Raw genomic sequence first — 16,646 nt, 5'->3', positions numbered from 1 at the left:
ATCCTGTTGCTTGGACCCTAACCGTTTCCTTGGGAAATCAGCATTACTTCAGCTGGGAAGCATTAACAGTGCGTGTTCTGGTGGGGGGGGCGGGTTGACATTTTTGGGTTCCTTAACTTCCGTCTGCCTCCGCCTGCTGTTTCCTACCTGAGATCATGTTGCCCAAACAGAGAACTCCATACCTCTTTTTTTTTTCCTTTTTTCCTCTCTACTGGGGCTTGGAGAATACAGTCTAAGGTGCCAGCCTCATATGGCACTTCTTCTAAAACTTCTGTGATTCGCAGCCAGTTTTAGACATCAAAATGCCATTTTCCTGGACAAATGAAGCTCTTCAGACTTTTCTGTTTTGTCTTCTCTGTTTCTTCAGACTTCTGTGAGTCCCCAGTAACTGAAATTTGTTCTAACCACTGAGACATTCTCCTTTTTCTCTTGAATTGTGGCAAAACACTGCCAAGTGACAACCTTTACAGCTCCTCAGTGCCGTTCTGTTTTTTAACACTGATAACCGTAGATCTCCTTCTGATTCTGCTGTTCTTTGGTAGATACTTTACTACCTTCATCGGTAGATTCTTTATTGCATTTCCTAACAACTGTTCGGACTGACGATACTGAGATTGGTTGTATTTCTAAACCTGAATGACATAGATTCACACTACATTAATACTGGTTTGTTGGCAGTGTTACTCTGTCACGTGTATTATCATATCTGCTAGAAGAGATTCTGTACACACAGTAGCTTGACTTTCAGCATTGTTTAACAAAACTGTTTCAAAGAAGTGATTTTAACAGCGTAACATAGCTAAAAAGTATTTCCTACTTGTCTAAAAACAATTCATCCAGCCTGTTCCAAAGCAGCAACTTTGAATATGCTATTAATTTTTTTTTTAATTCTTATTATTTACAGTATTTCCATGTGAGCAAACTTGAACAGCTTTGTCAAAGATGGAGTTCATCTGAAGCTAGCGCAAAATGTCTCTGGCTCTGAAATAGGAATTACTCCTATTTCTCTGTTACATTTCACCATCTAAATGCTTCCCATTACGTTTTAGCATACTACTTAAAGCTTTTCTTCTGTATCTGATTAAGAAGTCTCCAACAACTAGAGATATGCTAGTCTGCTAGTGCTGACAGCTTAAACTGTTTTTCTTGTAGGTGTCGCCCCAGAGCACGAGACTTCACTTTCCACATGAGAACAGAAACTGTTTTATTTTAATCAGCTTGGTTTATACAGAATTGTACCTCTGGAATTTGTAAATAAATACTTAAGTGTCTTTGTTATACCTTCTTTCCCCATTTGAGCACAGCAATACTTGCTTTTGCTAGCATGTCTGATAAATTAAGCAATGGTGTCCAGCTTTGATTGCTCTCGTCGGGGCCCTGAGTGCGAGGGAAAGCTCTGCAAACTCTTTTCTCCCAGCGCTTCAGCTGTCTGTCCTCAGATTCGCCTCTGATTCAGGGCAGTGGGGCATCCCCGGCTCACACTGCAGTTGTGAGAAAAGGCTGTGAGGAGCCTCTGCTGGGGCATTTCAGTTCAGCCCAGCGGCCAGTCCTGGCCCACATGCTGCTGCAGGGCTGCCTGCACCCAGGCTGGTGCCTCACTGGTCCTGACCTCACCTTGTCGAGTTGCCTTCATGGCTTGACCTCGTCACTGCAGACTTGCTTGGTGACAGCTGCGCTCTTGGCCAACCCCAACTGCCATCACTCGTCCTGTTCTGCTCTTCCTGCGGTGCTGCGAGGCTGCACCCCTCATCGGCGAGGTCCCTGCCCTTCCTGCCCTTAATGCTATACGTCAGAATTAAGGCCTTTATTAATTAATCTTTCTGTTTCTCAACCAACAGATATCTTTGCCTAGTGGTATGCTCAGATGAGGTGACAGAATTAGGCATGACTTTACCTACTAAGCTTACAACTTTATTTTATTTTTTTATGGTAGGTATACTGAGAATGGTCTCAGTATTTGCCCGATCTAAATATACTTCTTTCTTGTTCCACCTGAATAGATGGCTTCCACTGGACAGAATTCAAGCTAATACTTGTCCATCTGTAATCTGGCAGCTCTTGCTCTTTCCCAGACTGCCTAGAACTTCTGATTATAAACTCTTCTTATTTTTCCCTAACATCAGAACATCATCTCTGTAAATGTTTTATTGCTTGTACCGTCAAATTCTGATGTCTCTTTTTTTCTATGAAACTTCTCAGCGGCCGCATATGATACAGTGATAGCTTGCTGGAACAACTTTCTATCAAAGGGAGCATTACATGAGTACAAACATGTATTCTGTTTTCCTAAAGGTCCTTGTAAGAATTCTACTGACACTTCCAACTTAGAGAAATACTTATTGTTGGTCTTATTCTTCTGTAGGACTTCACGCTCTGTAGATAGCTAGAAAACACCAATATCCTTTTGTAATTCCTTTCTGTCCACCCGCAAATGCAGATTCTTTCTTCTCCTACTATTGTAGCCAATGCTATCTATGAAGTTATTCAAATCCCAGTGCAATAAGCTTATCCAGTCCCTCTCTGGGCTTTATTTTACAATGAAGGGCCATGAATTTTGGAATGGCCCTTCTAAGCAGCTCTTTACTGCACTGGGTAGGTTGGCATTACCAGATTCAATCAGCAGCTCTCTTCTTCTTTCTCCACACTTTGTCTGTACTGATGGAAATCCATTTTGATATGAAGTGCAGATCTCCCAGTATTTCTGAACTCCAGATACACAGCTATCTGACTCAGCAGGAATTGACTTGGAACAATTAAATGAATCACGTACTACACAACCAGTCACTGTCAAAAATAAGGCTCCAGGGTTACATATAGATTGCGGTAATGTTAAAGCTGCCTTCTGTTGTCCTCATGCACTTCAGAAAGTTTCAGTTCTGCCTGCAATTTCAGCATTTTACTTCTTGCGTATATGGTAGTTGGTGATGACTCAGTATTTAAAGTGTGTGCAAGGAATTTTCCCTTCTCCATCCTATTCCAACTTGCATTGGATTGCATTTTCTCACAACTGCAATGCAAGGATAGCAGCAATGTTACACTCAGACTGTCAGGTTGAAGCTCAGGCTTACACTTCTCAAATTCAGACTCCTTGACTGATCTCATTGCTTGTATGTTGAGCTCAGATTTGGCTTGAATTTGCAATTGCAAAGCACGCAGGGGACTTGCTTCTGCAGAAGTTCAGATTGGATGAGCTAAAGCCAAATGAAATTGCAAACAGCCTACATTCTGGCAGTCTAATTAAGAAAGTAAAGGTGTAAAGATCCAACCCAAACTCTGTCTGAGAAACTCAGGCCTTTTAGGCATAGTTCCCAGTAACAAATTGTGCAGCCCAAACCACAGCAGCACGTGGAGGTAAGGACGGCTGTTGAGTCCTTACTGTTCTTAGCTGGGAAGTAGCCTGTTCTCATAGGTGCAAGGTGCCATAAATTAGAATGATGTCATTGACTTATTACAATGAATACGCCAGCAGTTCAAGGTTAGATGCGTACAAAGGAAGCCAGCTATAAAGTATGCACTCTCAAATCTAGTGCAACAGAATCAGGCCCATAAACATTCTCTCTATAGCTCCTACATCGCAGAAGATTTCTTTAAATTCTGTCCACTAATTCCTTCCCTAGTATCTGAGAATTTTTTAACCTTTCGCAGTATGGCAATACCAGGACTGTATATGTATAAAATATATATCAAAACTACATTATAAATTGAAGTCTAAGCTGAATCCTGGATTCCCTAACTTGTGGCTTTTCCTCCACATATTAGGAAACATTGATTTATGTGCCTTTCTATTGTCCTTTCTCTCTATCCAGAAAATTGTGTAATATGGGAGCAGCACAGTTCCACATGACATGACCCAACCCACTCCTCTGCTTACAGGTAGGATCAGCTTCATTTCTCTCATTCTTCATAGCTGCTTGTCTAAGGTGCTCTTAAGGACTGTTAGCAATGCTGACTGAACAAATTTCCTTAACCAATCATTTATAATGCTCTCCTTGCTGTTTGAAATTTTCTTCCCTTAATATCTAACCTGAATCTTCCTGTTGCAATGCAGGACCATGACTTATCTTATAGAAATGAACATCACAGCATCCCTTTCTAAGAGGCTTTTATTTATACTAAGTCTGGCAACAGGCTTCTTCCCAATATCCTTTACATCACATCATTAAATAATTTCCTACCTTTCATCATGCTTTCTAGAGCAATCTCATTGCTCTCCTTTTCAGATGCTCTACAGTTGGTCCATATATTTTGAAACGGAATATAGCTAAATGAGGTATAGAAGTTCACAAAGAACTAAAAGATCTTTAACCCTCTATTAACAGTAGTACTGTGGCATTCTTTTGCTACATGTTGTGGATATGGTCACATGGCTGCACAATTTGTATTTTTACATCAAGACTGAAGTCTGGATAAATCCTACACATAAACAAATACAGGATTTCTAGCAGGACTTTGAGTCATGTAGAACTTTAGAGCTGGATCAAAAATGACTATCGCGATGACGTTATCTGACAAACTAAGTATGAACTGAAATTAAGACTATAAGACAAGTGTATTAGCTTATTTATTTGTGCTGATAACAAGATTTTATATGTTTATCTGTTTCTTACCTACTAAACTTTCTCACCTATGTACTTACAGAGTGTAGTGCAATAATCATTCATCAGTTCAATCATCTCACAAGTATAGCTACTTACTCTAGCAGAATGGGAACCTCACCTATTTAACCGAAAACTTCTATAAATACTGCATTCATCCAAAAGTTAAAAATATAAGAAATGAAAATAATGTATCTGTATTCTTTATGAGCCAGCTATTCAATTCCTCTTCTAAGTTTTCACAGTAGAAAAATGCTGAAACAAATGAACAGTTTCGTTTTTCTTTTCTGGAAACCCTTCCTCCTGTAACAGTCAGATATATTCAATGTAGTCTACTCTGGGATTACACAAAAAAAAAATCTCCTTAAAGGCTGCAGAGATGGATAGATATATAAATTCTAGTTTGCAAAACCTTTCTTATCGAATAAAAGACAGCTAGCAAAAATACACTGTGGAGTTGCCTTTAGTGCAGTGAATTAAAGTAGGTGGGAGGCACAAAGTTATTCCAATTGCAGAGGAGGGGAAATGATAGTATAGCCAGAAACAATTAGACCAAACAATAACTGATAAACTGTGGATAAAAGAGGAACTCAAACAGAATCCATGAAAATAATCTTTAAATCCGCTGAAGCCCTCTTCTGTTTGTGACAAAAATATGGCTTGCTGACCACTGTGGGAGAAAACAAGGTCACGACTTTTTGTCAGTGGCTCTAAAATAAAGGAACCGAAGGCCTCATATAAAGGAATGCGAATCTACTGTGGCTCCATTCTCACAGTTGACAAATGAGAAACAAAGATGACTTTAGGCAGCCAGCAATATTCCCTAAGTAGTCTCTCTATTAGATATTTGAAATATATTGAAAAATGAAGTGATAAGCTTACTTCTCAGGTAACTAGACATGCTGATTCTTTTAAAATATGAGTAAAATTAAAGATGAGTTCCAGCAAATTACTTATGGCACAAAAACCATATTAACGCTGCCCACATCATTATTTATAGAGAAAGAAGGTTATTTTGACTGAGATGACAAATTACCCCTCAACAGCAGAAGGAAAAAATAGTTTACAAGTACAAGCCTTAAAGTTATTAAGTAAGATCTATCTGTACTAAGAAATGCACACCATATCAGAAAAGTCAATTTCTTAAATTAAGTGGCAAATCAGCAAGTGGATGAAGGACTGACCTTGGATCGGGGTGGTGCTCGGATGTACCATTTACAGTCTACTGCTTCAGTTTCAGAAGCTTTTCCTTCTTTGACAATTTGCACAGATTCCACAATTCCTTCAGGTCCTCCCATCTCAAACTCACAAACTGAATAACAAAATACCATAAAAATGAAACCTGAACAGCAAGCAAAACTATTTTCTACAGCAGAGGGCAAAGGCCTCCAAATTTTATGAAAAACCAACATACCAACCTGGCAATGGTTTCAAAACGCCAAGGTCCTTAAAATCTGGATCTTAAAAATTGAGAAAGAGAAAATTAGTTTTGTTCAATATCCTAGTTATAATAATGTCAATGTGCTAAAATTTGACAATGCACTTCAGTGATATAATTACACATGTATTTTTTGTGAATGTGCCTTGCTTTTAAGACATGTTTAAAAACTATGGCAATAGATATTAGTAATGCAGAAAGTATTGATAGTATCATATAAAGCTCTCTTTATTTTCCATTATAAAAACTTCCTTTGATCATAATTTTCTCTGTCTCTTTCTCTCTTCTAGAAGAGTTCAAAAATATTTCTGCATGCACCAGCAGGCAAGAAGGTTGCAGAGATACCCACTTGATATTTTAATACATCAGTTTAATGAAGGAGGATATGTTTACAGATTAATTTAGGATCACTTTGCCTAGTTTACATTTCCCAGCATGATTATAACACTCACCTTAGCTAGAGAAATCCAAATTTCGTTCTGTGCTTATGAATGCTCTGCCATCCCCCACTGACTGTGAGAAGCCACTCCCTTTGTCAGAACCACTCATTTATTCTTCCAGGAATAAATACCATAAGGATTTACCATAGAATTCATTGGGTTAACAAAGGTAATAAATGCAATTTTTTTGGATCAGATATACATGATTATTTTTAATGTCTAAGATGCTTTGTGTCATGCTTTTATAGCTGGGTTCATCACTTACCTAAAATGAGTTTGGCCTTAGATCTATGCCCCAATAGGAAAGTATCCATAGACAAATCAGCATTTAACTAAATTTGGCCTACTTTGAAGATACTGCCCAAAACCAGAAATGTGAAAGAGGCTAAATTATTTGAAGAGAAGATGATCTTTTCAGAATAGAGTAGTCTTGCTTTGGAGTTTTTGTCTCTTGCACTGCCATTCTACCTAGCGTGCAGATGCTATACTTTCTTTCACTTAAAAGTGAAAGAAAACAAGAAATAAAATTGCTGGCCTCCACATTTTTGTGGAAATTGGAGAGGATCTGGTCTTCTAAAATTGGTGAAAAACATTTACAAACAAACGCTCTGCACTGAGCGTCTCCTGAACCACTTTCTGCTCAAGCCTGAAAAGGATTGCATAAGAAGAAAACCAGGGTAGTCTGAGCCATGCAGTATACTCATGGAACTGATTTCACTGCTCCAGAATTGGGTTGGTGTATCAAAAGCTATAACTAAAACAATGAACAGAAACTTTGGAATTAAGAAATATATGAAATGGAGAAAAAAAATTCTACTGTTCCCCTCTTGCCTCAGTCTATTCCATACAGTAAGAATCATAACCAAATAATATCATCAAAAATAGAAACTTTAGTGCTGTATGAGGAAGATCAGCCTAAACAGTGAGAATATACTGACTTCAAAATTGGAAGTGTAAGAACATCCTTTTAAACTGTCACTACAGCCAGGCTGCCTTTGTTCTTCCAGCTATCTTTTATGGTTGCACAATATAAATCTTTAGTAAATACTCCTGAACCTAAGAGACTGCAAATATAATGGAGCAGGCAATTAGCATTAATTGTTAAGCAGTCTAATAGATTGGAAGATAGATATAACAACCAACAAAATGTAATTTAATTAAATATTTCAGTTAAGGTACTCAGATGTTCATACCTATTGCTGAAAGCAAGACACTTAAAGGAAATCTACTTTAACTGCTAGTTCAAATTAACATCCAAACGATATACAATGTAGCCCTTGCATTTCTTCTAATTGCTGTCCTAGAGTTTGTGCAGGGTGGCTCTGATCTACTGAAAATACCACATCGGAAAAGCACAGAGAAGCATAACACAGAGAAGGAAGGAAGGAGGAAAAGACCCTGATAGGATTTGTCCTCTATGAGGAAGTTTTCACACAAAGGATTGTTGGTAGCAAGACTCCACGTGCCTGGTTGCTTGGGCTGACCTTGCCATTTCAGAAGTAGCATGTGGGAGTTGGGGGAGGGAATGTTGGAGATAAGCTGTGTATCAGAAAGGGAGGGTGAACAGCTTTCTCCTTTGAAGTTTCTGAGTCCGAGCATACCCTCTAAGGAGTGTACATCAGCTCTTCACCAAGGTGTGCAGGCTCCAAAATTCTGGGCACGGGAGACAGACCTGGCTGAGCCCCCTGGCTGAGCAGTGCTCGGGAGGGACATCTAGGTACTGAATCCATGAGTGCTTGTGGTTGTCTGCTCACACTCCCTACATACTTGGGGTGCTTTGTACTAGGAGTGGCAAGGGGGTCCCATCTCTGTTTTTGATGAAATGGGTTTGGAAGTCTAATTCCTTATGACCTACATAAAATTTTTGTTTGGAAAATGAATATTAACATTTTGCTCACTGGAGGCAACGTAAGCCCTTTTGTAAATTAGGTTTGAGGCAGTGTTCATATTTAAACATATATCCTCGTGAAGTGTTCACATGCTGTAGCTGCTGCCACAGCTGGGGGAAGGACACAGCCTCTCCCTGGGTCTTCAGAGTCTCTTCGTGGCTCTCACAACAGAGGGAAGTGGTGACTGGGAAAGCAGTGGTGATCTTTCACCATAATGTTGTACAGAGTGAAGGAATAGAAAAACACCGAGCTGAACCTGAGAAAAAGGTCTCAGTTAGTGAGTACCCAAAAGAAGCAGATTGGGAAGCATTCTGCTCTATAAATAAAGACTATTATCCTGGTAAGGATATAAAATAAGGATATAAAATAAAATATCCTGGTAAGGATATAAAACAAAGATATTTTGGTAATATAAAATATTATCTTTTTAAAAACTTGTATTAAACAAGAGGAAAAAGGCATTGGTCCAACTCTCTTAAAAATAAAGTGGAACAGCATTGTTTTCTAGACGTAAGATTCATTCTACCCACTGTTTCACTACACACTGTTTATTTGCAAAATGGCTTCCTTCAGGAAACTTAATGAGGCTGAAGTATAATCCAGGTTACGCACAAAACAAAGCCAAAAGAATGTTCTCATCTGTTAACAATACAGTCGTAACAAAACCATATACAGGGGCAGAATCTGTTAAAGCCCTAGAAGTATAGTAGACTGCCTTGGACACATAAGTGCTCAACTTTGAAAATGATTCTTTTGCAACTTGTCAGCATCATAAGAGTAACAGTTAAATAAAATGTATGACACCCGAGGTGCCCATATATTGAGGTAATGTATTTCATTAAACATTAATAATATACCAATAATATTAGAGCAAAAAACAACAACCTGATAGTAAGGCATTATCAGGGGTGCTGAAATTTCAACCATATTTAAGCATACTTACTCATCAAATATTTGTTTTTTAAATACTTTACCATTAAAATCACTATACTTTAGCGGCTCTTCTGTATATAATTCAATCAAACAGTTATTATCAGTCTGGCTGAGTCAGAACCTTTTAAAGATATATAAATACTGACTGGCTAAAACTTCTAATAGATGGCCAGTCCTTTCTTTTGCAGCTGATGACAGCCATGGGAAAATTAGGGAAATCTTCCTGTGGAAAATCAGATTGCTCATCAATAATGAGAAAGAAAAATAAGAGACTTGAGGGGACTGCAACACATGAAGATTTTTTAAGGAGAAGGTCTCTCTAATGGAGAAGTGAAATGTGTAAAGAGGAAGTGGAGAATTTCCATTAGAAATCTGAAAACGTGTAAGAGCTATGTAAATAGAAGACCTTGCAGCCAAAGTAAGTTCTGTGGATCTTTGCTGAAGCTTTAATTGTCTCTGGAAAAAGTGAAAGTATCTCAAAAATTTCCTTTGGTGACATATTACAACCCATTCCACAAATAATATATTCCTGAAATATTAAGTTAACAGCATTTTCTGTGAAATCTCTGTAAAGCACAGAATTACATTTGAAGCTTCTTATGAAATGCAAAAATCTGTGCCACATTATTTAGAATTATTGGAAAATCAGCAGAATGAAGAACTTCTGAGTGGTCCAGATGGAAAACAGTGATAATATGTAGATTTCCTTAACCAATAAAAGATAATCAAACACCAGAACTGCCTAATAGTAACATTGCTATTCAAAAAAAAAAAAAAATCTAAGGTAATTACAGACGTTAGATAAATCTCTATCAGGTTGGAGACCTGGTCTGGTGGATTTTGCTATGAGACATGGGAATATATATATCCAAATGGAAAAAATCTGTAGCATTTAAGACCAGTTTCAAATAAATCCACTAGGTCTTCATAAAGGCTTCAGAAGGTGTTTTGGATGCAGACTGTGAGATCTGTTCTACATCCATCTCTTGGAAATCACATTACATTTCTTTATTTTTATAGTTCAAGCAAGTCTTTTTTTCTAAACTGCTGGCAAGCATGAAATTCAAGTTATAAAACAGGAGGATAATTGTCATGAGTTAGAAGCCTGAATGCTCAAACAGTTTATGAAATAAAATAGGACAATTGTAAAGTACGAACGGATTGTAGATTGAGTGGATTAACTCTTCCAAAAGTATATAATTGACTTTATTTTTCAATAAACTGCAGCCTCTAATGTGGCTGCCCATCTGTGGCACATTCACACAGAGACGCATTTGCCCACCTTTGCTTGCATTGACTCACATAGTTTCTCACTCTCCACTGAAGCTCACTCCAAACTGGCCAGCTACCTGGATTCCCTGCCTACCATTTTATTCTATTCTCCTAAATATAGTACCTAGTTCACTTTTCCTCTTTCATGACAGCAAAAATCAAAGGTAAAGTCTCAATGAACGCTGATTGTCCTTATCGCTTTCAGACTTTAGTAAACATCAAGTAAGCACACAACTGTCAAGCACGCATTACAAGTCAACAAATAGTGACGTTTCACTTCAACAAATAGTTTAGGTGTAATGATATAAGTAGAGGGTTTATGGCAGAAAACACTGTTAATTAGATATTGTTTCAGTTCACATCTGGCAATAAATCCAGCAAAAGTGTAATTGCCATACATTAAAAACATTCATGCAACAAAAATTCTGTAACGTGCACTAAATTAGTTCTAGTCTCTGTTCATCACCCACATGATTCTGCAGACTTGAAAAATTAATTGCACAAAATATGCCCAACATATATTCTTCAGTGAGCATACACACACAGATACCACAGATACCTGCACCTAACATCAATCATACAACAAACAGGCCGGAGATGTGGATTAACACATCATTCCATGCCAATTTGAAAAGCAAATTCATGTCACCATAGATCACAGGCTCCATAAGCAGCCTAAACTTAACCAAACATTTTATTCTATTCCAGAACTTGTGTCGCTCTGCAAGGGATTCATTTCACCCAATATCAGAGGCTCAGTCCAAGTTAGCTGCCTATGTTCTGTGTACGTTCAATAGTCTTAGTAGATGGATACCTTTGGAAAACAATATGTTCCAATTTCAGTTAGTTATCTAAAGCAGGATGAATTGTTTTCTGGCTCTCTTGCTGCATGGATTGTAGAAGTAGGTACAAATTCATTTTAATAAATACTTACGTTAGAATTAGGTATGATAAATCCTACTGCACATGTTCTGTGCTAGTGAGTAATTTATTTAGGGTATGTGCTGAGTGATTTTTTTCTGCACCTAAAAGTGTAACATGTTTCAGAATATTTGAGAATCAGTGTTGCATTGTCTATTTTTAATTAAAGGAAGGGGATACATCTAACTCTTTAAATTGTTGGAAAACATGAACCACAAGTAAAAATAGTTATCCGGGAAAAAAATCAGCTTTATAATTGTAAATTACAATCTATTTAAAAAGTCAGATCAAATTTTCAAAAAAAAATCCCCAGTTATCAAAATTATTTCACCTATGCTCATATATGGATTCTGTAAGACAGTTAAAGAAATCATAAGTTATACAGAAAAAATATAGTATATCCTTTCTTACATATACACACATTTGTGAATAAACCTCTTATATTTTATTCATCTGTGTTTCTTTAACTTTTCACCCAAAGTTCATATGCAATCTTTCTAGCACTGCCAATGTCAAACCTGCTGCTTGTACTGATATCCAAAAAAAAAAAAAAAAAATTGATACCTGACTCCTGTAAGTCAAATCAATTAAGTCAATAGATGTTTCAATACCTCTTTCTAAATGTGGAATGTTAACCTGGTATTTTTCTTACCATATCTGGCCTACTATCTAGTTAATTATAAATAACTGTCTATATCTGCAGTATATAGAGTCAAAAAATATGAGCAACTACTGTGAGATCAGAATTAGGATGAAGGAAATATGTGTACCACAAAATTCTAGTGCGTGTGTGAGATCTGATTTGCGAATAACTTGTGAGATATTTTACTTTCCCTCTTTCTATAAAATCAAAAATGAAGGAGATATTTGATCAGGTTATACATGGTAAAGTGTCAATATTTAAAATGTAAAGAAGTTTTGGATTGGTTTGATGCTCATGAACACACACAAAAAAAAGAAATTTACTCATTGTGAATTTTACTCTTTGAACAGACAGATAAAGATATACCTTTTCATTTTTTCGTCTTTGTATGACTAGAAATAAGCATTCAAGCTTCAAGCAAACAGTAAGTAATAAATTTCAATGTGTACTTCTTAGTTACTGAACTTATCAGAGACCTGCTTTTAAATGCAAATGTACAGGAAAAAGTAAACAGAAATGCAGTATTCAGAGAGCCATCCTTTATTTTCAAGTTTATGGAATCAGATGTCTTTTGCAATGATTTCTAAGAGCCTAAAGCAGTGCTGCATTCTTGAGATGTTTATCATCATTCTGCTCTACAAAAGCAGAGCTTGCAGAACTCAGCACAGAATAGCAGGATTATTCTAAGATATTTTACATGGTTGTCTCTTAATAATGATACAATGAAAATACTGGAAGATAATGAGTGAAAGATTTTAAAAGACAAATAAAAGTATGCTCAAGCATCATAAAAGCAATTCTGAAATAAAATAAAAGTTTCTATAAATAAACATTCTTTGTGAGGTGTACAAAAAAGGGCACTTAGCTATTCTGCTGGGGAGAGTGAGGGAAAAGTGCTAATTAAAAAATACTAAAAGAAATGGATATGTGAAAATACACACAAGTTATTGCTTTACTAGCTGAAAAGGAAATCTGTTCTGATTAATCTTTTCAACTCCATAGCCATGTTGAAACCTCAATAAATACATCTATGTAAAAAAGAAAAAAAGAAAAGTATATAGTTTGCTAGACACCCCGAAAAAAAGGTTCTATAGTTATTACAGCGGGTAATAGCATGTGCTGCATTTGCTCTTTGTTTTCTGTGTACTGTCTTTTAAGAACAATACTGTGAGCAAGGGCAGCTATTCTGGAGGCTACGAATTTATAATCTAAAGCAATGCTTCTCAAACTGCTGAGGAATGAAAAAATTCAAAGGGCATGAAAACATTCAAAGGTGGTAAGTGCAAATGCAGAAGTGACCATGACTCTTAGTATTTCACCTTTAAGTTCTATCTGATATTGAGACCACCAAGAAGTCACATGGAGACAAATAAGCCGAAACGGTTTTGTATTCTGGAGAAGTTTGAGAAATACTGGTTTGGAAGATGCATCTCCATAAGGAGACACTACTTTATCTTGCTTTTGATGTTGTAATTCACAACAAAACTGCACAGTTGCTATTTGTATTAGGAAGAAATTTGTATAAAAGTATAAAAAGGAAAATAAAAAATTGAATACATTATACAACATTTTTAGTCACAGGGAAAAAAAATGCAGTCAACATACATTAGTTATTTTAGCCAGATTTCTAATAATATTGTTAAAATAGTACAAATTACCTCCTAGAAGTATGATTTCTAAAACTAGATTTTTTAGTTTTTCTTATGTTACATTTACTAATCTCAGCTTATATTCACAAAGTATCCCTATACTGTAATTAGTTTATTATACCACATATGTGTGTGTATATATACACAGAGCATATTATAATGCCACCCCCTCTTTCTCCGTGATTTACAAACTGCACAACTATGGTGGCCTTAGTTACATGGGATATATTATAAATATTAGCAATAGCCAGGCATTTACATATCAAAAGTTAGTTCTTTATTCTTTGATAAGATTTTGGAAATGAAAAGGCAATATCATCAGAAAAGGAAAATTCAAGTCTACGTCTTCATGTCTTTACATAATTTCTTAGCGCTATTTAGCATAAATCTGAAAAAAAACAAAAAACAAACCAAGTAGTAGACTTTATCCTAACCCGTTACTAAGACTGGTCAAACTGAGTAGGGAAGAAGTGACCTGAATGGATTCCACTGGGATAAAGCACTTGGATGCAGATGTTGCATCTAGATTTCTCTTTTTATGCACACAGTGGCATGCTTTGAGATCTTAGCCTGCTTCACTCCCTTGTCTATTGTGTCACATATTTCTCCAACGTAAATTTTGTATAGGCAGGATGTAAGAGGACTCATGCTAGCCTGGGTCTCATTCTCATACAGTGTTTGGACATATTTGAGATGTGCACCTAAACCCCAGAAGTGAGAAGTGCTTCTTGGTACTGCATTATAGAGCAAAGAGCAAGAGTGGAAAAAGAAGTCTGGGAGCCTTCTTAATGATCTAGGTGGGATTATTTGGCAGACAGTTTTTATTATATCAAATATTTATACCAGCAACTGGATGCCCAAATGAGAAATCAGACTCCCCTTGTGCAGCACGTTTTGTGTGTGCAAACACAGGGAAAAATGATCCTCTGACAAATAATTCAGGGACTGTGTATGCCTTCATCTGCCAGTTGCTGAAGAATGTGTGAAACTAGAATGACCGCACTCACGAGATCACTCCCTTTGAGCTCTCCAGCCTAGGAACCTCTGCTGGGACCACGTGGCTGACCTAACCGCTGGGGCTGACTGTCTGTCCGTCATCACGGGCAATATCTCTTACAAATCTTCCTAACATAATATCCCAGCGGCTTCTTGTGATTGATTAATGGTCTCTGAACCTGACTAGGAAGAAAGATGTGTAACATAAGAGCACTATGGAGCTTTTCCTGCATGATGTTGAATACTAAGTAGGGCCTAGCTATGCAGTTTCAGCATAATACTACTAAGGCTTGGGATTTGACTCGTTGATTTGGTAGAGATGACTCCTAGTCCAGCCTAAGGAAGTAACGCCTCTGGTTCACTGCAAAAGTCATGGAAAAAATGATTCAGAGTATTTAACCACAACTGCTTGCTAGGCATTACTTCTGCAGATTGAATCAGTCTACATAATGTTTCTGCTTGCTACCATTGTGCGATAACTCTGCATATCTTTTCAGAAGTGCTGTTCATGCTGCTTCAGTTCATAGGGTTGATTTCCTAGGACAGAGGGAACTTGCTGGGAATAACTTGCCAATATAAAGTAACACTTGCTGCCTTATGACTGAGGAAGGGCCTTCTCCTAGTTGTACCTCAGAAGCCTGGGTTTAGCTTTTATTTAAAAAAAATTCCCAGACCTTACAGCAGAGCAAATGATTCATTCACTGCAATATTCCTAGTTTTTTTTTGAAAAGATACATTTTTATCAACTATTATATTCAACAGAATACATTTGCCATTCCTTGTGCTGCTTCAGATAGTACTGAATAACCTATAGCTGACCCCACATTAAGACCCATTTCCAATACAAATAGAAACGTCAGCTTGAGGTTTGTACCTACTCACAGCTCCTTGCTGCAGCTGGCCATGCCAGCTGTGGCATGTAAGCTATGACATCTTTGTGAAGATAACTGTCTCACATGAAAAGTTGAAATATTTCATCTAGTTCACTTCCTTGAACTGATCATCTCTGGGTTAAACAGGAGACTTCTTGTTCTATCTCCAAATATTTTCCCTTACTGTCTAGCAAAGCACCAGGTGGACACTGGCTTAAAGTGAATAACCTTATCTGATAACACTGAAAGGAATCCAAACTGTGTTTGAAAAAAACCCTGACTGCTTAATCATCTGGCTCTATAAGATACCAGAAGGAGATAAAACAGACGTAATACTCCTGAAAATAGGACCCTTAGACCAGAAAATGAAAGAATTGGAAAAAATTTTAAAGTTATTGGATGAGTTGTATTGTTGAGCTCTCATATAACAAAGTCAGTTTGTGCTTCTAAAGCCAATGTCACAGAATGAGGAAATTTATTTGATATTCAGGACTTTCACTCACTCCACTGGAGCCTGACTGCTCTATTTCACAGAATCACAGAATCACAGAATGGTTGAGGTTGGAAGGGACCTCTGGAGATCATCTAGTCCAACCTCCCTGCTCAAGCAGGGTCCTCTAGAGCATGTTTCCCAGGATCACATCCAGACAGGTTTGGAATATCTCCAGCGAAGGAGACTCCACTACCTCTCTGGGCAACCTGTTCCAATGATGTTCCTTTATTTCTAAAGGAAAAAGCCAAAGGAATTCACTGTATTTAGTAAATCAAATCTGCAACTCTAATCGCTATTATGTGTCCCCACTACAGGTAATGCAATGCAGCTAAAATTAACATTTTCAGTGAAGAAGAAGAGGAACCCCAAAAGCTAATGTAGCCCAATGAGTTGCTGAAGGAGGCACGTTAATGCTAAGAAAGCCCAAGAAACATCTGCAGGAAAAATGTGTCTTCTGTCCTGAAGACTTTTAGCACACATAACAGTATAGCTTTCAGAGAAAATA

The 16,646-nt window shown here is 37.3% G+C and overlaps 1 protein-coding gene across 9 annotated transcripts in view; it reads right to left on the bottom strand.

Annotated features, from left to right (window-relative positions):
- Positions 1–16,646, bottom strand: part of NETO1 (neuropilin and tolloid like 1) — an 86,983-nt gene that overhangs the window by 40,036 nt on the left and 30,301 nt on the right. For all 9 annotated transcript variants that reach the window (XR_693463.2, XR_011139111.1, XM_068932067.1 and 6 more), the window contains 2 exons: positions 6,014–6,055; positions 5,780–5,907 (listed from right to left, as the gene is read on the bottom strand). Coding sequence is in view for 7 of the 9 variants with exons in the window: in XM_068932067.1 (XP_068788168.1) it covers positions 5,780–5,907; positions 6,014–6,055 (170 nt within the window). In the remaining 2 variants the exon portion in view is untranslated. The remainder of the gene's footprint in view (positions 1–5,779; positions 5,908–6,013; positions 6,056–16,646) is intronic.

This window comes from Struthio camelus, chromosome 2 (assembly GCF_040807025.1).
Source record: "Struthio camelus isolate bStrCam1 chromosome 2, bStrCam1.hap1, whole genome shotgun sequence".
Taxonomy (NCBI): domain Eukaryota; kingdom Metazoa; phylum Chordata; class Aves; order Struthioniformes; family Struthionidae; genus Struthio; species Struthio camelus.
The sequence above is the reverse complement of the archived record's forward strand: the minus strand, read 5'-3'. Positions and strand labels throughout refer to the sequence as shown.